The sequence below is a fragment of the Geotrypetes seraphini genome, chromosome 7, assembly GCF_902459505.1.
Source record: "Geotrypetes seraphini chromosome 7, aGeoSer1.1, whole genome shotgun sequence".
Lineage (NCBI taxonomy): Eukaryota > Metazoa > Chordata > Amphibia > Gymnophiona > Dermophiidae > Geotrypetes > Geotrypetes seraphini.
The window spans coordinates 116572493-116592318 of record NC_047090.1 but is presented as its reverse complement, the minus strand read 5'-3'; the positions used below and the strand labels follow the sequence as shown (position 1 = coordinate 116592318).

At 45.9% G+C, this 19826-nt stretch overlaps 1 protein-coding gene across 3 annotated transcripts in view; it reads left to right on the top strand.

The window, feature by feature from the left end:
• The first annotated feature begins 3328 nt into the window (after positions 1 to 3328).
• Positions 3329 to 19826, top strand: part of HEATR4 (HEAT repeat containing 4) — a 252604-nt gene continuing 236106 nt past the window's right edge. For 2 of the 3 annotated variants that reach the window (XM_033951548.1, XM_033951547.1), the window contains exons 1-2: positions 3329 to 4083; positions 8018 to 8220. In XM_033951548.1, the coding sequence (XP_033807439.1) occupies positions 3540 to 4083; positions 8018 to 8220 (747 nt within the window). In that variant the 5' untranslated portion in view covers positions 3329 to 3539. Of the gene's footprint in view, positions 4084 to 7455; positions 7524 to 8017; positions 8221 to 19826 lie in introns of all 3 variants that reach the window. The other variant, XM_033951549.1, reaches the window with a different exon arrangement.

Sequence of the window (19826 nt, the reverse complement as noted above, 5' to 3'; positions counted from 1 at the left end):
TCAGACTCCTGGAGTCTCCTGCTGGCTTGGAGGTGTCGCCACTCTGCGGCTGCACTTTGCTCTTTTCCCCTCCCTAAACTCAAATCTGAGATGAGCAGAGCCTAGGGCAGGGGTGTCAAAGTCCCTCCTCGAGGGCCGCAATCCAGTCGGGTTTTCAGGATTTCCCCAATGAATATGCATGAGATCTATTTGCATGCACTGCTTTCATTGTATGCTAATAGATCTCATGCATATTCATTGGGGAAATCCTGAAAATCCCACTGGTTTGCGGCTCTCGAGGAGGGACTTTGACACCCCTGGCTTAGGGCTAAGGGAGAGTGTGAGACACACCCCAGGCAAAAAACAACAAAACCCAACCACATTCAGCTTTGGCCATCCCCCAGCACCCTAGAGCTTCCAAGGGAGGGAGATTTTAGACCAGGGATGTCCAACCAGGCTTCCCTGGGCTGCATTAGCCCCCAAAAAATTTTCTGGGGCAAACGCTGCAGCAAGGCAGAGGAGGGAGCCAGCAAGACGGTAAACACCTGAGGGCAGCAGAGGAAAACACTGCATCGCCCTCAACCGGGGTCCCAAGTTGGACACCCCTGTTTTAGACCAAGGGACTGGGTGCTAAATACTGATAGCATTACATCATACGTGCTAACTATATTGCAATAACAGCTCTGTTGCATGGGATTTTTATTTATCTGATTGTATTATTATGCCTCTGTGTATTGTATTCTTTTCCTGAATGACTAAAGGATTAAAAAATAAACCCATTTAGTATCTATGGGCTTTTATCATTAAGCGGGTGCAGACTATATTGCTGTTACAGTATCCCTGTCCTGACCTGAGTTATGGTCTCTGAATTAGAAAAAAATATATTAAAATTAGTTCAATAAACAGGATCACCTTATTTTCATTTTCTATTAATAAACGATTATCAACACAGCTAAAGCAAAAAGAAAGAAATAAAACAAATATAATTTTTTTTCTACCTTTGTTGTCTGATTTCTGCTATCCTCATCTTCTCATAATTCCATCCACGTCTACCCCTCCCCCTGCCTGTTCCATCTATCCTTCCCACTCCGCCCCCCTCCCCATTGGTCTCACATCCATCTACTTCTCTCCGCTCTCCCCATGGTGTGGCATCTGCCTTCTTCCCTTCCATCTCTCCCTCCCAGCAGAGTTTAGCATCTCTCTCCTCCTTTCCTCCCCTCAGTTCTGGTATCTGTCTCCTTCCTCCTTTCCTCCTCTCAGGTCTGGTATCTGTCTGCTCCCCTTTCCCCTTGGCATCTCTCACTCCTCTCCCTTCCTCCTTTTCTTCCCTGGTCTTCCTTCTCAATTTATTTTCTGCCTGTGTCTAAATTCTTTCTTACTATTCAGTCCTCAATTTCCCTCTTTCATTGTGTCTACCTACTACACTACAGCTTGCCACCTCTTTCCCTCACCCCTTCCAGTATCTAACTCTATCCTCTTTCCCCAATCCAGCATGTGCCCTTTTTTTCTTTCTCCTCCCCACTTCCTTCCAGTGTCTGCTCCCCTCACTCACCCCCCTCTCCTTTTAATGTCTGTCATCCCGTCCCTCACATTTCCATTCAGCGTCTGTCTCCCTTTCTCACCCGCCCCACACTTCCATTCAGCATCTGTCCCCCTCTCTCACTCCGCTCCACACTTCCATTCAGCATTTGTCCCCCTCTCTCACCCCCACCACACTTCCATTCAATGTCTGTCCCCCTCTCACCCCCACACTTTCATTCAGTGTCTATCCCCCTATACCTAAACCGCCACGCAACCTCTTCCTCTTATCGAGTCAACTCCCTCCCTTCCCCTCACCTTCGTAAATGCTTTCTAAAACCAAAATTCTCTCTCTCAGAGGGGCCCTGTTGGGGAAGCCATTCTCACAAATTGCACGGGCATGGCTCCTCCAAAGCTTTTCCTCTGATGCAACATCCAGTTTCTGTCGGATCGAATCAGAGGAGAAGCTTTGCGACAGCCACACATGTGTTACTAGTGAGAATGGCTGCCACATCAGGACCCCACTGAGAGAAAACTTCCACGAAGGGGAAGAAATGCCTGGACAGTGGGGCCCAGGGCAGCTGCCCTGTTTGCCTTCCCCTAAAGCTGTGGGCCCCCCCTGATGTTTTCAGGCCTGAGGCATGTGCCTACTGGGCCTACTCTTTAATCCGGCCCTGACTGGAGTCACAATCAGCTGAGCCAGCAAGGGAGAAAAGCTGCTATCAGCTGAGCTAACACAGTGCCATGATCAGCTAATTGTGGCTATGGCACTGGCTCAGTTGATAAAGATTCTTCTCTCCTCCCCTGCCGGCTCAGCTGATTGTGACACAGGTACTGGCCAGCTGATCCCAGGCAAGGGAGAAGAGGTGTTTTTTTTAAGTGAACAGAGAAGGGGGAGAAGTTGTGCCTACTTTTGCTCTTCTGAGCAAGTGCCAGGATGCATATAATTTGCATGCTATTGTGCTAAGCATCACCCTATAAATTTAAATTGCTCCCAACACAGTATTCATTACCGTGCTGTTGAACCATTATGCACCCTGCCCTAACCCTCATACTCCCAAGGAGTTCTATCAACTGATTGTTGATCCTATATAAAGGAGGCCAAGGTGGCACTGTTAGAGCCAGAAAAAGGAGGGTGGGGGGTACTCAGCTATCTCTCAAAACCACCCAAAGAGCAAAACCATGCTGCAGTTTATGTGACTGCAGGCAGAAGGGTATTGCCTTTCTTTCACAGGATGCCTGAAGTTAAGTTAGTTTTTTTCTGTTAAGGCTGAAAAACTCACTTCCAAAGAACATGGGGAGAGGGCAATAATCTATAGTGCACTTTGGAGTTCTGTAACCTTTGAAATCAAGCATTTTCTGGCAGAAGACAGATTCCACCATTTGAACAGTCTCACATTAGTCCAGCCAGAAGATGCTGATCTCCTGCTGCAGGTTAGAAACAGCACAGGAAGAAGCAGCTACTACATCCTGCTGCACTGTTTAAAAGACAGTAAAATTCACTTGCCTAGTAAATAGTTTAAATAAGTTTGACTAGCTTACTAAAAGTCACTTTTTAAATCCATAGTGTTGCTATTTTTTTCCCCACTGCCAGAATAAGCTACAGCCTATTTTGGCTGCCCCTCTGGTTGTCATTCTGCAGAGAGTCCCCGCACTAACGTCTCCTCCTTCTCTGCCGGTGGCCCACACAGGAAGAGAAGACAGGGTATGTCATAGGGGGGCGGGACTGGCCGAGAATGAATGAAGACGGGACTTAAGTGAATAGCAGCTGTGGCAATCAAAAAAAGAGGCGGTCTGTTGTTAAGATAGTCCAGGATCCTTACATTCCTGGAAAATCCTGCTTTTTTTTTTTTAAAGTTCAATTTCTTTATTGAAGTTTTTGTAGTACAAAAGCAGTGTAATTAACTAGAGTCTAAAAGGGGTTCTGAAGGGATTGTCTCAGGTGACGGGAAGTACCCGGAGAACGTGAGTGGACTCAACCAACGGAAACCCCGTGATTCTGAAAGGAGATTCATTTTGTACAGAGGAAGGCGGGAGAATCGATGTCTCTTTCTCGGCTCGTGCGTAAGGCAGCGACTGGCTTAGTAAACCGGGGGCTGCCGTCTTTCTCCTTCGTCCCCCGCAGTGCTTCCACGGCTGCGGCCCTCAGCATCTCGCCTTCCCCCCGGTGCCTGTTTGACGCCCCGGTGCGGGTGCAGGTGTCGGGCCTGGCCCCGCTGCAGGAGGTCACCTTGCGGGCCTCCCTCACGGACGAGGGCGGGGAGCTCTTCCAGTCCAGCGCTCGGTACCGGGCGGAGAGCAACGGCGAGCTGGACCTGAGCCGCTCCCCGGCCCTGGGCGGCAGCTATAGCGGGGTGGAGCCCATGGGCTGGCTCTGGGCCCTGACCCCCAGCAAACCCTTCAAGCGGCTGGTGAAGAGGGACGTGCTGAGCCCCTTCTGTTTGCAGCTGGAGGTGTTCGAGGGCCACGGGGCCCCCGGCAAGCTGCTGTGCAAAGGAACCAATGAACGGAGCTTTCTGCGGGAGGGGGCCAGCAGGATCCCGGTCAGAGAGGGCCGGGTCCGGGCCACTCTCTTCCTGCCTCCCGGTTAGTGATGTCTGCAGATTTTACAGTTCTGTGGTCTTCGTTACAATACACGTGGTAAAACTTTATGAAATAGATGGCTGTGTTAGTCTGAGGCAGTGGTCTCAAACTCGTGGTCCGCCAGGTACTATTTTGAGGCCCTCGGTATGTTTATCATAATCACAAAAGTAAAATAAAACAGTTGCTTGGTTATATGTCTCTTTAGCTATAAATTACAAGACTTAGCCAAAAGGAAAGATTAAAGAGTTTTACCTCACGCAAAAGTGTCATTTTTTAATAAGACATTAACTATTTTTTTTCTGAGGCCTTCCAAGTACCTACAAATCCAAAATGTGGCACTGCAAAGGGGTTTGAGAGCCTGGTCTGATGGAACAGAAATAGAGGCAGGTGGTAGTGTGACCATATGGCTCCAGAAAAAAGGGGACGGATTGAGACATCCGGGTTTTACTTCCATTGAAAGCAATGGAAGTAAGGAGAACAGATTGAGACATCTTGGTTGCTTTCAATGGAAGTAAAACCCGGATGTCTCAATCCGTCCCCTTTTTTCTGGAGCCATATGGTCACACTGTCGTAAGACATGATCACTTAGTGCTATTATTATGGGGGTGGAGTCAGGGGCGGGGGGACTCAGTTGATATTTGGGTACTTGGCTTGAAGAAGTTGAGAACTCTGGTATAGGGCAGTGTTTCTCAACTTCTTCAAGCCAAGTACCCCCCCCCCCCAAGTCTAACAATATCAATTGAGTACCCCCACCGAAGATCCGCTCCGGACCCCGCCCCCATAATAGCAGTACTAATTGTAATGCAATTTCTTCCATTCACTTTTCATATACACAAAATATAATATTATTAATAATACATAATGGTAACCACAAAATTTAAAATAACACAAAGCACACTATACGCTGAGAATATTTTAATTATCATTTACAGTGGAGAATATTTTAATTATCATTTACAGTGGTATCTCGGTTTTCGAGTGCACCGGTTTGCGAGTGTTTTGCAAGACGAGCAAAACATTCGCAAAATCGACGCCTCGGAAACCAAGCGTGCCTCGATTTGCAAGCGGCGCCCCCCCCCCCCCCGCAATCCGGCACCCCCTGCCGCGATCTAAAATCCCCTAGACCACCCGAACAGGCTTCTTACTTGCATCTGGGCACCGGCATGTCCTCATAGAGAGAGCGTCAACTCACAGGCCTTGAGCATGCACCGGCACTGGCACCAATGCATAGGACATGCCGGTGCCGGTGGCCAGATGCAAGTAAGAAGCCTGTTCGGGTGGGTCTAGGGGATTTCAGATTGCGGGGGGGAGGGTGCCGTATCGTGCAGGGGGGGGCCTTTGGGGGGGGAGCAATGTCGGTTCTCGAGGGGTGGTAGAGCAGCGCTGCTGGCCTAGGGGTGGGGTGGGGGGGAACGTATCCTATGGGGAAACTTGCTTTGATATACGAGTATTTTGGTTTACGAGTATGCTTCTGGAATGAATTATGCTCGTAAACCAAGGTACCACTGTATATACTTTTTTTTTTTTTTTTTCAAAGAGGTCAAGGCAGATGACTTTAAAATATGCAATGTCATCTCAGTAACTGCTACAGAAAAATAGACAAATATAGTACAAAATATACCACCTCCTTTACAAAGCCTCATTAACGTTTTTAGCACCAGCTCTGGCGGTAATAGCTTGGACGCTCATAAGAATTCTATGAGTGTCAGAGCTGTTAGCGAGGTGGCTGGTGCTAAAAACGCTAGCGTGGCTTTGTAAAGGAGGGGGATAGAGAGCAGATATAAATTCTCAAAACTGACACGTTTCCATCACTAAATTGAAAATAAAATCATTTTCCCTACCTTTGTTGTTGCCTGGTGTGTGGGTTTTTGTTTTTTTTGTGGGGTTTTTTTTTTCTCTTATTATCCTTTCCCAGTCTCTGGTTGCACTTCCTTCTGTCTGTGCTTTTAATTGTGTTTACAGGGCTTTCTTATCCATTGGCTGTTTTTCTCTTCTTCACCTTCTGCCCTACATCTATCTTTTACAAAAAATAAACTGACTCCTATTGAAGACTTCTTTAAAGAGAGGTCAGTTGGAATCATTAGAGCTTGCATTGATATCCAGCAGCGATTTGACTGCATATCGCGAAGTAAATAGAGTTTTTACAATTTACTGCACCAAGCACTTTCACCATCTACAATTGGGTCTCCTGAGGCAGAATTTGAAACAGGGCCACGTTGGGACTCCTTAAATCATATTTGAGCTAAGTGAATAGTGTATTCTAAGCAACTAATTCAGTGACTTTTGCACCTTATATTTTGATATATGAAGAGGATTTTTTCACAGCATTTTTGAATGATTAAGTTATAAGAACCACATAATTTAACATCAAGTCTCAGAGAGTGATCAAGAACATAGGAGGCTGCAATGACTGGAAGGTGAATTCCTCATGCAGGGTGGTGTTTTAATCTTCCCTTTGGAGTTTCATATCTCTGAGCACCTAATATACACAATTGATCACTCTCTTTAGACGGGTCTTCAATAGGAGTCAGTTTATTTTTTGTAATCAATTGTCTTTCTGACTTCCATAGTGATATTCATTATCCCTGATTTTTTTCTAAAGAAAACTACATCTATCTTTGACATTAACTTTTAGCACTCAACTTTTTTCAGTTTCAGCTTTCTTCTCAAAATCTACTTTTCCTTGCCTTCCCTTCCTATTTATCTCCTCTTCCATGATGTGGCATCTCTCTCCCCTTCCCTCCCCCTTTCCGTGGTCCAACATCTCTCTCCTTCACTCCTCCTTGGTGTTCTAGCATCTTTTTCCTTCCTTTCCTCCCTTACCACAGTCTGGCATCTCTTTCTCCTTCCCTCCCCTTCCAGTGGTCTGATATGTCTCTGTCTCTCTTCCTCCTTCCATCACCCTTCTCCAGATCTGACATCTCTCCCTTCATTGAGTCATCCCTCTCCCCCCCCAGTGTAACATTTCTCCCTCCTTTCCCTCCACTAGTCCAACATTTTTCTCTCTGTCTCCAGCATCCTTCCTCTGCTTCAGACCTCATTCCCTTCCCCAACCAACATATCTCTCTGTTCCTCCATGAGTCCAACTTTTCACTCTCCCGAGTGTGACATTTCTCTCTTGGATATTTTCACTCTTTTTCTTCTCCACACTCCTGCATGGCATTTCTTCCTGTCTCCTCCACCCCTATGGAATGGCATGTGCTCTGGATAAACAAGATTGGTTCTGTGTATGCAATATCAGGAGAACTGAGAGGTCCCTGGAAGTCAGTTATTATAGGAACAACGGCTCTGTTAAGCTACTGTGGAATGCGCACGCAGTGATTCATCTTGTTTCCACGTCACACAGTTAAGTAGAAGAACTTTTCCTTTTTATAGGAATAACGGCTCTGTTAAGCTACTGTGGAATGCGCACGCAGTGATTCATCTTGTTTCCACGTCACACAGTTAAGTAGAAGAACTTTTCCTTTTTTGCCCTATGTACAGTGGCAGGCTGAGGAGTTTTTTTTTGTGCCGATGAAGAAGTTGCAATGATCATCCTATTAAAAAATAAGAAGAGTTCTCTCAATCTGGGCGGGCCCTGTTACTGGCTAGTAACATTTGCTTTACTATTTATTAATTTAAATGTCTATCACATCTCCCCTCTCCCACCTTTCCTCTAAAGTATACATATTGAGATACAATGGCAAAGGTTAGTGATTGTATGTTTTACTGATATTGCATTTTATGAGGTAAAAAATGTCACAATGGTTATAACACTAATATTCCTTACTGTTTTGGTTGTGGAGCCCCTCACCCCTCATACCAGATCTGTCCCCACTAGCACTCTTCATCAATCTCAGATTTTGTATCTACTATTTAACTTAACAAAACTTTTATGTTAACAGTCCATAAATATATTATGTTTGAAATGGTTAAAGTTTCATTTTTTCTCATGTAGGAGCTGGTCCCTTTCCTGGCATTATTGACATTAGTGGAACTGGAGGGGGTCTCCCTGAATATAAGGCCAGCCTCTTGGCTAGCCATGGTTTTGCTGCTTTGGCTTTAGCTTATTATGGCTATGAAGATCTCCCAAAGGATATGAAGGAGTTCCATTTAGAGTATTTTGAGGAGGCTGTAAATTACATGCTAAAACATCCTCAGGTAGGTCTTTTTTAATTCAGATCGTTATTTGGCACCTTCTTTGGACCTAATTTTTTTTCCAGTATGTGAAGAAGTTATTTAGCAGGCTAAAAGCCTGTATTAGGATAAATGAGATCTCTGAGCTGTTTGCTTTGACTAGGGACATTTTTATTTATTTATTTCAATTTCTATCCCGTTCTCCCAGAAGCTCAGAACAGGTTACAAGTAGACATTCACAATCATTTGAAATCAGACTAGTCATGACAGCAAATAGGTTACAGTAGACAACAGAGCTTATTCTAGAGACCAGAGTGGTCATAGCGAAGAGTACTTGGAGAAGTAAATTGAGGAGGCAGTTTTTAATGACCCGATTGGCGGAAGAGGAAGGTCTTTACTGCTTTGCGGAAGATCATTAGTGAATCTAGCGACCTGATCTGTGTGGGTAGTCCGTTCCTGGTTTTTTTTTTTTGCTAGAATCTCTTGTGTGTCATGACCAGGGCTTTGAAGATGCATCTGTTTTTTGACTGGTAACCAGTGAGCTGCATAGAGCACTGGAGTAATGGAGTCATGGTAGCTGAAGTTGTATAGGAATCGAATTGCAGAGTACTGGACTTTTTGGAGGTGTTTTAGATCTCTTGCAGCGATGCCATGAATGGGGAGTTGCAGTAGTCTAGTCTAGAGAGTACGTAGTCATATAGCAGTTGGGCTAAGTCTGTTTCTTGGAGTTAGGGTTTAAACCTTCGCAGTTGGCGTAGGTAGTAAAAAGATGTGGAAACTACCTGTGAGATGTGGGTGGAGAGGGACAGGTAGCCATCCAGTATAATTCTAAGACTTCGTACCTGGTCTTTTGTTGTTAAGGGGGTGGATTCCCAGGATAGTGTCAGACGGATGAAAGTATTGCTCTTTTTCCTGATCTAGAGTAGTTCAGCTGGTGTTTATTGGCTGCCATCCAGTTTTTCATATCAGAGAGACAGTGTAGGAGGTTAGTGAGTTGGGTTGGCTGATCGTCACCTAGGGGGAGCAATAGTTGAAAGTCATCAGCATAGGAGTGAATCTTAATGTTGTATTTGTGTGCAATGTCGATGATTGGCCTGATATACCAATTGAAGAGGAGAGGGGATAGCAAGGCAAATTGGGGAACTCCGTAATTAATTGATTTGGGGTTTGATTTAGCTGTCCCTAATAGCACAGATTGTGTTCTTTGATCCAGGAAGCTGAACCATTGCAGTGCTGAGTTCTTGATTCTTATGTCAGCGAGTTGGTCTAGTAGAAGTTGATGATCTATAGTGTCGAAGGCGGCACTAAGGTCAAGCAGGACCAGTAAGGAATCATTTCCTTTATCTAGCATTGACCAGCTGTCGTCAGTGATGTCAAGGAGGACAGATTCTGTACTATGGCCTGGTTGGAAACCTGACTGGAGTGGAGATGGAGTTTCTTGTTGATCAATGAAAGGTTACAGTTGGTGGAGCACTATCTTCTCTAGTAGTTTGGAGATGAAGGGGAGGTTGGAAATGGGGCGGTAGTTGCTTGGATCATTTGGGTCGAGGGAGGGTTTCTTAAGGGTGGGTTTGATAATGGCTGATTTCCAGTTGAGGGAAATTTTCCCAGTTGACAAGTGAGGTGTTGATGGGCAGGATTGATTCTGCAAATGCATCTTTGGAGGACAAAAGGAGGTTGGATGAGCATGGGTCAAGGATGGAATTGGAGGGTCGGAGCTCTTGTAGCATTTCTAGGAGCTTAGCATGTGTGACCGGGTGATGTTGGAAAAGGGTTCTACAAGGTGGGGTCTTGGGCATGTGAGGGGGGATGAGCCTGGGGGGGGGGATCTTGCTGGGAGCGGAGTCGAAATTGCTTTGAATGTTATCAATTTTTGTTTGGAAGAAGTTAGAGAGAGTTTCACTGTCTAGGTTAGTGGGGGTATTATGATTGCATCCATGAGCAGCAGAGAAGAGGTGGCTAGTCAAGGTAAACAGGTATCTGGAATGGTTTGGAACTTTCTGTAAGAGGCGTATGTAGTGAGCTTTCTTTGCTTCCAGAATGGCAGCTTTGTAGGTGCTTGATAATTTTCTCCAGTGTGATTTGTAGTTCTCTTTTTGGTATTTGACCCATTTCCTCTCTGCTTGTCTCTGGGTGTGCTTACTCATCTTTTGCTATAGTGATGGAGCCCCTGGCTTGCAAAGTAAGGGAAAACCCAAATATCAAAGAAATAGTCACTCCTGCGGAGAGTGTAAGATTGCATTATTTGAAAAAGATGTGCTCCTATCCCTGACAGACCAATTAATATCCCTATACCCAGTATCTTAGTGGCAAGTGAATATGGATCCAGGGTCATGATTTAACCAGTGGAGCTTGGACTGCTTCACCTCATCTACCCATGTCCCCCCCCCCAAAAAAAAAAAACCCAAAAAGATTCCAATGGCATAATTAACATTGTACAAATACAACACCGCACCAAAAGGAAGTAAACCAGGCCGCAGCTTTGTTTATTGTCAACATAATCATTAACTATGACAACAAAAAAGTTCTGCACCCGAGCTATAAGTTTAAAAAAAAAAAAATTACTTCTAGTTCAAAAAACATATCAGTCTTGAATCACTGGTTTATTCTCCTCTAGTCATGAGTTGTGTAGAAGGCATCTACATTTTTTTTTCTCTCAGCTCCACTTCCTTCATCACTGGGCAGTGCTCTAGATCCTCAATTTTTCTTTCTGATCTGCTTTGATCTTACTGTCTGGTATGCTAAATCTAGAGCGGTAATGTTGTCCATGGCAGAGGTAAAATTTTGGAACTCCCTCCCTGATATCCTGAGGACCTGTTCTGACCGTTTACAGTTTAGAAAGATGCTAGACACAACTGTTTGTGGAGGCTTTTCTCTGAAATTATGTTGGTAGGCATAGTTAATAAGAATCTTGAACTGTGATTGTTGCACTTTATTTAGTGGGGTTGGTTAATGTGTAAATTCATTGAGCTTTTGACATTATTTTAAGAGGATTAAATTACTATGTACTGTAATTGCAATGTAATTTGAATGCATTTAGTCCATGAACTATTGTGAATGTTTTAATTAACTGTTTAATTATAGTTTAAATTTAGACATTTTAGAAATAAAATGAATAAATATTATTTTTGACTTTTTAAAATCCAGATTTGAAGGCTTTACAGTGTGCCAGAAGTTTCCAGTGTTACTGGGCAGCTCTGCCTGGGAGATGACGTGTACTTTCTTGGCAGAAGTCTATAGCCGGTAGGGGCAACCCTTTTCAAGGGCACCTACCTGGCTGGCCTGCATTAAGACTTTCAGTGGCTCAGGAACCATTCCCCTGGTAGCAAGGCTTGCTCCTGGTTGGTACTAGAGCTTGAGCGCAGGCTGTGTGGCCCTGTGTCAGTCCTAAGGGCTCTAGCAGGTGCCAGCTGCGTCCCCCCTCCATTAGAAGACACATGACAAACTGTGAGGTCTGGGGTCTCAGGCTGTGTTAGGGTCTGACTGGCAGCTCAAAGAAACAAGCATCCAGATTATTTTTACATTCTTGTCTGAGGCAGAAGTCTTCTCCATTTCTCAGCTGTGATTTTCAGCTGAAGCAGTCACAGTACCGAAAAAATTGCAACAGAACAGTCTATAGCTGTCTATGTGGAAAATCGGTGGTGGTGATTGGGTCCCTAAATTTCAGTATTGAAGGTTTCTGGGGCTAGTATTTGGGTCCCCTACTTCCAAAAACTCCTTTGCTGAAATTTTTGTGCTTTTATTCAGCTTCACTGGGCCATTTTTTTTTTTTTTGGCGCTAAACACTGCTGTGGTGGCTATCTTAGTTTCCCAATTTTGTTTTAAAAGCCTCTATCTGCCTCAGTTTTGGTTAAAATTGATATAGATGGGCTCTTCTTGGCCAGTTGGGGAGCGTCCATGTTTCACATGCAGTGGGAACACTGGGCTTAGTCCCCTCTGGTACCTCTAGGGCAGGAGTGGGCAAACTTTTTTTGACTTGTGGGCCACAATGGGTTCTTAATTTTGATGGAGGGGCCAGGCGACTGGAGGGCGGTGGGGGGTTGGTGCTGCAAGAGGAAACAACACTCCTGTGGCTGCCAGCTGCTGAATCCTTGCAAATTTTCTTTTCACGCATTGTGTTAGAAAGTTGCGCGCATTCACCATATAGAAACACAGCTGCAACCAATAAACTGCTCAACTCCTGCCCTCTGTGCTAGCCCCCACATCCGCGCACACGCTGCTGCCTGCAGCGCGGACCAACCCCCCATGCATGGCACACCAGGGCCGTCTTTCCCTGAGATGCGCCACAGGCAACTGCGCACCCCGTTGCGATGACCCCGTCAACTGGGTCGAACAGCACACCTCCGCCGGGACTGGGAAGCCCAGGGCCACCAGAGAACCACACAGGTTTTCTCAGGGGCAGTATTCTCCTGGTACTAGATACAAAAGTCTCTCTGCAGTGGGACATTCAATTCCTGACGGACACCGGTGGAATGTTTCTAGCACTGCAAGATTGCATTTGCACCCTAGACAAGCATTTCTGTTTAGATTCAAACGGTTTTATTGATGCAAACATCATCAAATGCAACAAATATAACATCAAGGCACTAATTACAAGAATAATGCATCAAATATAATAAAATAATATATATAATAAAATAAACATATTCCATTTCCAATAAGCCCCCACTTTATCTATATGTGACTGTGTTTGAACCTTTCAATAACGTCTACCACCCCTCTCCACACCCTCCCCACCTCACCCAATGGTACTCTCTATCCTACCTTATCAAAACATACCAGTATATTTTCATTCAATTAAATAAAAGCCCAATTAAGAGACCCAACTTAAAACCGCACTACAGCCCTTAGGATGTAAATCTTGCAAATATGAATCCTAGGTTTGTAGACGCAACATCTTTCACTGTTTGCCGAGCTACTCTTCCCGAAGAGCAAGTAACAGCAGCTCTGTGCAGGCTTCCAGCCTGTTGCAGTGGAGAATGAGAAAGAGGGAGGGAGGGAAGGAACAAGGAGCAGACACTGGACATTTGTGCTTTCCATCTCTTTCTGCAGCAGGGAGCGGCACCGGGAATCCTCTCGCATTACAAAGTATGGGAAAATGTCCATTCATGGGAGAACCGCTATGCCGTGGAGAGCAGCCACTGCAGTCCCAATGCCCTTTTTAAATGGGTTCACTTACTTCTGGCAGCGGAGATCAGATTTTTTCCCATCCTTCAGCAGATCTTTAAACTTGTTGGTTTTTTCCAGCTGCACTTCATGAGCTCTTATCCTGTCCCGGTACCAGGGGCTGTCCAGATACTCCAAAGGGCTTCAGCCCCATGCTGGCCATGCAAGGAATGCCGGAGAGCCTCCCCTTGCCCCGTAACGAGAAGCAATCGGAGCAGACCCGAAGTCACTTCAGCAAGTAAATATATTTTTAAAAAGCATGCAGGCAAACTGCCAAACCTAAAATCTCCAAGAACCCAGTGCCAAAGAGAGCAATAAAGGGCCAGAGCGATCAACTTTGAAAACCACTGCCCAACACCTGGCCATAAAATAAGTGTCCCTGGCGGCTGGTGCACAACTCCAGATGCACGAGAGAGACTTCACTGCTCTCCCGACCAGGCTCATGGCTACATTCCACCTCGGGTCTTGCATGTCGACGGGCTGAATTAAGAAACTAAACAGGTCGGATATGGCCCGCGGGCCGTAGTTTGCCCATGTCTGCTCTAGCGTGACAGTTACGGTGGCTTGTTTTTGGTGTAAAATATTCCTCCTAGTGCCCTTGAATTGCGACTTGGATTCAGCAAAGCTCAGGTGTGCAGACTACTGGGCCCATGGGGAGTGGGAGTGTGTGGCGCAGTGGTTAAAGCTATAGCCTCAGCACCCTGTGGTTGTGGGTTCAAACCCACTCTGCTCTTTGACCCTGGGCAAGTTACTTAATCCCCCCCCCCTTGCCCCAGGTACATTAGATAGATTGTGAGCCCACCAGGACAGACGGAGAAAATGCTTGAGTACCTGAATAAATTCATGTAATCTGTTCTGAGCTCCCTGGGGAGAACGGTATAGAAAATTATAAATAAACTAGTCTTTAAGCCCGTTACATTAACGGGTGCTAGAATATATGTGTGTGTGTGTGTGTCTCTTTATTTCTTTCTCTCTCTCTCTCCTTAGCCGCTTTCTTTCTGCCTTTCATTTTCCTTGGCTGTCCATCACCACCCCTTGCCTGCTCCCCCTGTCCATTTTCCCTTCCTTTTACCTCCACTGTGTCCACCACCACCCCTTCACTGCTCTCCTTATGCAGCAGCAGCCCTTCTCCCTTTGTTTTACCTCCCCCCTGTCCAGAAGCACCTCTTTCCTTCTCCCTCTGTCCAACATTAGTCCTCCGTTCCTTTTTCTTCACCTCCCCTGTCCATCAGCATCTTTCCTTCTCCCCCTGTCCAGCAGTAGGCATCCCTTCCTTTTTTATCCTCCCTCCTCCTTCTTATCCCTATGATACTCTTACCTTGCTCTGCCCCTGATCAGAGGTTCCCGACAGCTGCCCAGTTGCACCCATTGGAAAAGTTCCCACTGCCGCATCCCGCACCCCTCCTGACACGGCTCCCGCTGTCCTTTCTGTCTGTCTCTGTCCCGGCCCCCTTTGCCTGTCTGTCTTTCTGTGTATCTCCCTGACCCTGTGTCTTTCTTCTTTCCTTTCTGTCTCCCTTCCTCCCTCTGTCTGTCTGTCCAAAGCAGCATTCCATCCCCCTCCATTTCCCTCCCCCCACACCAGTTCCCTGTGCACCTGCCCCTGTGTCTTTCTTATTTTCTTTGCGTTTCCCTTCCTCTCTCTGTCTGTCTGTCCAAAGCAGCATTCCCTTTCCCTCCCCCCCAAAGCAGCATTCCATCCCCTCCATTTCCCTCCCCCCACACCAGTTCCCTGTGCACCTGCCCCTGTGTCTTTCTTATTTTCTTTGTGTTTCCCTTCCTCTCTCTGTCTGTCTGTCCAAAGCAGCATTCCCTTCCCCTCCATTTCCCTCCCCCCCACCAGTTCCCGGTGCAGCAGCATTAGCGTTTCCTCTACCCCCCCCTTTCCCTTCCCGCGGTCCGGACTACAAAGGTGGTGATTTCAGCAGCGCTTGCATCAGTCTCCACACGCTGCTTCGGGCCCTTCTACTGCCCTGATATACTCTGGCATGTCCCTGATGACATCATCAGAGACGTGGCAGAGCAAATCAGAGCAGTAGAAGGGCCCGAAGCAGCGTGTGAAGATTGATGCACACGTTGCTGAAATCGCCATTCGGGCCCGCGGGAAGAGAAGGGGGTGGGCGGCAAAGGAGAAACGGAGATGGGCGGCAGGAGGAACGGACATCGTCGTCTGGCTGCGGTCCGGCTTGTGGAGGTGACGTATTAGCACGCATGCGCACTCCTTCGGCCACAGACCTACAGCGCACAGAACACGCAAATAGGAGTGCGCATGCGCGGCTAGCTCTTTATTATATTAGATAAAGTCCCTGAAGGGGTCCTCGGAGCATTCTGTATAGAGCTTTACACCTGATTTATCATAATTATTCGTTGTTATTTTCTAATAAATGCGGTCCATTCCTAACAGGGCCTCTCAGACATCACCAACCAAAATGTACATCTTAAACTCTTGCTCAGCAATTTGTATTTCTATTTTCTTGCTTTCTTAAAATCTCTGCTCACTGTATCTCCTCTGAATATCTACTTACTGTAATTCATTGAATGTCCAGCTCTCATGATTATTGTATTGTATTTCCTCTGAATATCTGCTTATTGTATTCCGCTGAATATCCAGCTATCTTGATAGTAAACCGCCTATAAGTCGCAAGATTGTGGCGGTATAGTAAAATAAAGTTATTATTATTATTTTAATGAGTAGCCTATCTGAATTACCGTATCAAGGTTTGCCTGCACCATCTGTGGTCTCACCTAAGGTTTTGCAGGTGGGGTTTCCCTCTCAAAGTGCAGTTTGGAGAAAGATGGTATGCCTGGGAGTCGGCATCAATATCTTTAATCCTTCAGTCTGAATCTTCAGTTTTGAAAGATTCAGGATCCCAGACGGGTTACCAGCCAGGAATCTTGTGGCAGCTTTGCTAGAGGTCATTACATAATCTTTGTAGGTAATTGAAGCTTGAAGCCCCACAGCCCTCTGAGACTTGGGCCACATTTTTCTTTTCACATCCTAATATTATAAGATGCTGACGGAGCATTGGGAGAATCCTGAAAGCTCTCTGTGGGTGACCTAGACTATGATGAAGTTATATCCGATGATCCTGATTTTCAGTAGCTGTTTGTCCAGCTCAAAATGATTTTATGTTTAAACAATTTTGATTGAACGAATAAAGTAAGGTACAAATGGCGGAAAATATTTGTGATATTCAGTATAATACAAAGAATCCCAACCCAAAACCTCCCTCTTCCTCTGCATTCATCAAGTTATTGCTGACTTCACAACCGTACAACCTTAAACAAGTGCAGTAGTACAAAACAGGTCATCATCCAGGGTTATATTCTGCCTACCTCCCCCATCTCTTAACATTACGATACAAGAAAAAGCAAACAAGTATATGGGAGGGTAGTGCATAATAATAATAATAGTTTATATACCGCAGGACCGTGAAGTCTATGCGGTTTACAATGATTAAAAGTTGCTACAGATCGAGTAGAATTAACAAAGTTCAGAGTTAGTGATTAACAGCTCTAGCGATCAGTTGTTGTGGACTAAGATTGTATAGGTCAGTTATCTAAATACTTCAGGAACAGATATGTTTTTATCCCAGGACAAGCAGGCAGCATATTCCCACATATGGGTGACGTCATCGACGGAGCCCCGCAGCGGACAGCCTCGAAAGCAAACTTGCTTGAAGATCTCGAACTTTCGAGTGCTGCACCGCGCCTGCGCGCGTGCCTTCCCGCCCGAACTAGGGGGCGCATCTCCTGAGAGGATCCTCAGTTCGTTTATTTCCGCGGAGACAAGAAGACACGTTTTCTTTCTCTGCAGCATTGCCTTCTCATCACCGCGGCTGTTTCTTTTAATTTAAAGTCGGTCGCTGTGTTAATTTTATCTTCTTTTAATTTTCGTGTTTTAAAAAAAAAAAAAAAAAAAAGTATATTCTTTTTTCCTTTTCAGTTCGGCCGTCGAGCTTTGGGCCTAGGCTCCTTCGTTCGACACGGACTTTATTTTTTCCATGTCCCGGCCTCTTACCGGGTTTAAACGTTGTCGACAGTGTAATCGGGTGATTTCGGTCACCGATCCCCACTGCCGTTGTTTACAGTGCCTGGGTTCCTCTCATTCCCCAGAAGATTGTCATCGCTGCTTTACCCTCACTCCACGAGCTTTTCGGCGGCGTTGTGCTCAATTTTTTCAACTTTTCGGTATGGAGCAATCTTCGGAGCCGGCCTCGACCGTGGCGGCTGCACCGGTCTCGAAGGCCTCGACTCCGACGACCTCGACACCTGTGGTCTCGAAGGCCTCGACCCAGACTCCGGCTGGAGTTTCGGTCTCGAAGGCCTCGACCTCTTCTACTTCGGTTGCCTCGAAGACGACGTCTTCCACGAAGCCTTCTACGGGGGGTAAGTCTCCGAGTTCCCTTTCAGGTGCCGTATCCAAGAAGCCACCAGAGTCCTCGGCGCGACCACTTTCAAAGCGTACCTCCAAGATAAGGGAATACTCACCTTCGAGGTCGCCCTCTTCGGAGCGTACTGCTGCACATACGAGGTCAGAACCTTCTGTCTCGGTGCCGATGCTGGAGGACATGTTAAAATCTATCCTCACCACTCAGATTAATTCTTTGGTGGCTCAACTGGTCCCGTCCTCGACCTTGCCTCGGGCTGACCAGCCTGTTACTCAACCGGAGCTTCCAGTCTCCCGAAGCCGATCCCGGACACCGAAAAACATTTCTTCATCGGAGTCGTCTCCGGGCTCACCTCCTCCGAAGCATCGGTCGAAGCATTCCAGACATGTGGCCTCCAAGCTTCGGAGGGAGTCTTCGACGTTGGATACCGAGGCTTCTTTGTCTCGTTCTTCGAAGGCGAAGCAGGGTTCTCACCATCGAGCCTCCACTCGAAGCCCTTCTCGATCCAGAACCCCATCGAAGCCAGTCCGTTGAGACAGTTCTCCACACACCTCGACTCATTCTGTACCACGTACACCTGGTACTTCTCCTTCCAGGAGTCTGAAGAGGAAACATTCTCTTACTCCACTTCACAGTACAGCTTCTTCTCCTACTGTGCGTATGGAATCGGACATTTCCACATACTCTAGAGAAAATTCTCCATCCTACTCAGTACAACATAAATCTCGCAGTGGCTCTCCTGAAGAATCATCTGACCCAAAATCAGTTTCTTTTGCCAAATTTATTTTTGATATGGGTCAAGCTCTCAAGCTAGACCTTCATTCAGACTCTAAATATACTCCTGAGTACTTGGCGGATATGGAGCTTCCCCATCCTCCTAAAGAGTCACTCAGATTGCCTATGACTCCTGTTCTCCAGCAGACCTTTACTCGCAATATGGAGACTCCTTATTCTATCACTGCCATCCCATCTAAATTGGAATCTCGTTACAGAACGGTTCCATCTAAAGGATATGAAAAGTCTCAACTTTCTCATCAATCTCTAGTGGTAGAGTCATCATTGAAGAAAGCACATCCCTCCAAAATTTATGCTTCAGTTCCTCCTGGTAGAGAAGGCCGTACCATGGATAAATTTGGTCGACGTTTATACCAGAATTCTATGATGGCAAATAGAGTTCTGAATTATAATTACATTTTTACGTCCTATTTCAATCATTTTTTAAAGATTTTGTCTTCCTTTTACCCGGATGTCTCCACCAATCGTCTATCAGAATTTAAGAATATCCTTAAGACTCTTTCTCAATTGAGACTATTCATGCTACAAGCTTCCTATGATGCCTTTGAACTCTCGTCTAGAGTCTCGGCATTTGCAGTAGCCATGCGTAGATTAGCATGGTTACGGATAGTGGACATGGATCCTAACCTTCAGGATAGATTGGCTAATCTTCCTTGTCAAGGAAATGAATTATTCGATGACTCTATTGAGGCAGCTACAAAGCGTCTTTCAGAACATGAGCGCTCTTTTGCTTCCCTCATCCGTCCAAAACCTAAACCTGCACCAACTAGAGGTTTCATACAGACTCCACGTCGCTATCCACAGAAAACAACTCCTGCTTTTTCTAGACCTCCTGCTCGTCGGCCTCCTCCACAACAACGACAACAAAAGTCACAGACCCCTGCTAACACTAAGCCTGCTCAGTCTTTTTGACAATCTCAACTTGAGCATTCAAATTTCTCTGTTTCCAAATTCTCCCCTCCCCATAGGGGGTCGCCTGTCCAATTTTTATCATCAATGGGAGCTCATAACATCAGATCTCTGGGTACTTACCATTATCAGAGAGGGATACTCTCTTCGACTCCTTCAGGTGCCTCCAGATCGCCATCCAAGAGAGTGTCTTTCAAATCAGTCGCATCTTCCTCTTCTTCTTCAAGAAGCTCGGGCTCTTCTTCTCCTGCGAGCTGTGGAGGAAGTTCCTCTCTCCCAAAGGAACTCGGGATTCTACTCCCGTTATTTTCTAGTTCCCAAAAAGACGGGGGATTTGCGACCGATTTTGGATCTCAGAGCTCTCAACAA